This window comes from Elephantulus edwardii, unplaced genomic scaffold (assembly GCF_000299155.1).
Source record: "Elephantulus edwardii isolate Elephantulus edwardi_28Jun2011 unplaced genomic scaffold, EleEdw1.0 scaffold00034, whole genome shotgun sequence".
In the NCBI taxonomy this organism is placed as follows: Eukaryota; Metazoa; Chordata; class Mammalia; order Macroscelidea; family Macroscelididae; genus Elephantulus; species Elephantulus edwardii.
Genome location: NW_006399784.1, coordinates 18,815,929 through 18,818,513, shown reverse-complemented (window position 1 = coordinate 18,818,513; position 2,585 = coordinate 18,815,929). Strand labels below are relative to the sequence as shown.

General features: G+C 34.9%; 1 protein-coding gene across 1 annotated transcript; it reads right to left on the bottom strand.

Annotated features, from left to right (window-relative positions):
- Nucleotides 1-693: 693 nt before the first annotated feature.
- Nucleotides 694-2,312, bottom strand: TIGD4 (tigger transposable element derived 4). The gene has a single exon (XM_006884469.1). The coding sequence runs from the start codon at nucleotides 2,310-2,312 to the stop codon at nucleotides 774-776; it is 1,539 nt and encodes a 512-aa protein (XP_006884531.1). The 3' UTR covers nucleotides 694-773.
- Nucleotides 2,313-2,585: the final 273 nt, after the last annotated feature.

The window sequence follows — 2,585 nt, the reverse complement described above, 5'->3', positions numbered from 1 at the left end:
CAGATTTTATCTACTAATAAGTGTATATTTCATATTTAATTTAAAACTCTTAAAATATATTTTTTTAAAAATGCAAATCTAAGAAAACTATAGATACCATTAGAGTTTAATGTTTTTGTAATATATTTTCCATTAAAAACACACAAAAATATTTAGAAAGAACTCATATGTTCTTTTAGTAATAAAAACCGTGATCGTTTTCCTTCTAATCTTTTACAGAAACTACTTTGAAATAGTAAGATATATATTCTTAATAATTTTGGTATATGCTTAAACTAGATTTTATTTTCAGTAGGTTTTTATAATTTTTTATTAGGAAGATTAGTTAACTATGAAAATAAATAGAATTACTTTCACACGACATATCTTTATAACTATTTAAAAAGTATATATTTTGGTTTTTAGCCTATAACATTATTTGAATTAAGAAAATAGTATTATAGTTACCAATTCATTTTGTATAAATCAGATATCTGAGGACCATTTTATTTTTCATATACACATATGCCATATTTTTCAATTACAAGGCCGCTGAAAGATATTTTTAATTGCCTAAAAGTTAACTAAATAGAAATTAATATTTTTCATTTACTTAATCATTATTTTATTAATCTACTTAAGGAGTTTTGTTATTCACACTTTAGACCTTTACAATGAAACTAAAAATCACAAGTTTGTCATTTTTTTATGCTTAAGTGATATTTTCCCTTGGCACGCTTTAAAAATAAAATGTATCAGGAAGATCTAGTATTTTTCTGATATACATTAAATAATTATTTAGATGATAAAGAACTAACAAAATTTTCAATATCTGCTAAAGAATTATGAAGCATATCATTCATATCTTGACTTCTAAGAAACCTTTTTAGGGTATCTAAAGCAGTTATTGCCTCTTCTTTTGACGGTAGTGTGATCTCAGTTCCCGGAGCTCCACTGTCATCCTCTTCATCTGAAGAACAAAACTCTGGTTCATCTGATTGACTCTCTTTGGTCCATACAGAATCATCATTTGATGCTGCTTCACAAGTCTCCAAATCATCATCCAGGGCGGCATATTCTTCTATAGATAAACCTTCAGGAAATTCCACTCCTGCCGCCAGGGCATCGGTAGCTAAATCAAGGCTGGTGTCTGACTCTGCATTTGATGTGTTTTCGTCTCCCTTTTGAGATTTGAATCCTGCCTCTTCATAGCTCTTAGAAATAGTCTCTGGGGTCACAGTCCTCCAACAGAGATGCAACGTATCGACTGCATCTAACAGGGAAAATGTAAATTCTTTGCTACTTTCAACAGAGCTTAAAAATTTCTTGATAAGGCAATGGCGATATTTGATTTTAAGGCTTTTGATCACACCTTGTTTCATAGCTATGAATTTGGAGGATAAAAACGATGGCAAGAACGCTAGCTCGATTGATTTTAGGTTCTTCACCTCTGGGTGAGCAGGAAAAGAATCAACAAAAATCACCACTCTTCGTTGCTGGGCTTGAAATTTCTCATCAAGCTTCCACATCCATTGTTCGAATATCTCTGAGGTCATCCGTGCCATTCTGTTGGCCTCATAATACACAGGCAATGATTTTACACCTTTGAAACAAGGCGGACTTCTGTTCTTCCCGATGACAAGCAAAGGCAGTTTCTCTGAGCCGTCCATGTTTGTCCCCACCACCAGGGTTACTCTGTCTTTGCATAATTTCCCCACTGAGCATGTCTCTCCTTTAAATGCAAATGTATTTGTAGGTAGCATTCGATAAAGCAACCCGGTCTCTTTCACATTAAAAACATTTTTAGGATGGTAATCGTTTAAATAATAAGGAAGGACATTTTGACACCAGACAGTTGCAGGGTCTGCAGAAGTAGCTGTAGCCTCGACAGGCTGAGCTCTGAACACTAAGCCATACCTGGATTTGAAGCGATCCAGCCAACCGTTGCTGCACTTAAAATCATTATGACCCAGTTTCTGGGCAAAATCATTAGCTTTCAGGCGTAACATTGGACCGTTAACAGGTACATTTAGACACTGTGCAATTCGGTACCACCTCATTAAGGCCTCTTCCAGATCTGTGTAAAAGGCAGTTCTCAGTCTTTTTCTCTTTGGGTCAAATCTCAGAGATTCAAAAGCCTCCAGGACTTTGTCTTTATTCTTCATAATGGAAGACAGAGAATTTTTCTTTATTCCATATTCGGCCGCAATCTCTGCTTTTTTCTTGCCACTTTCCACTGCATTTATGATGTCGATCTTTTCCTCAATGGATAAACTTTTCTTTTTCTTTGTTGTTCCGGACAAAGTTGAGGCATCCGCAGAAGCCTCGGCCATCTCAACCAGTCCTTAAGTAGAGATTTCTCCTCTTATGTCCTTGGTATTTTGTTTTAAATTTGTTTCCCAGTCTGGTTCAGACTACAGCTTTCTATCCCACTTCATATATTCAAATTTGCTACTTGTGTAATAGTTTTCTTTCTAAAAGATCTAAGTTAAGAAAAATACATGCAGCTGGAGGATTTAGGAAGAGAAACTTCCTTCCTCCTTCCTGGGACCTTGTGCAGCTCAGTTTATTCAAAGTTCCAGAAGTGAGGTTAAAATAGAACCTCA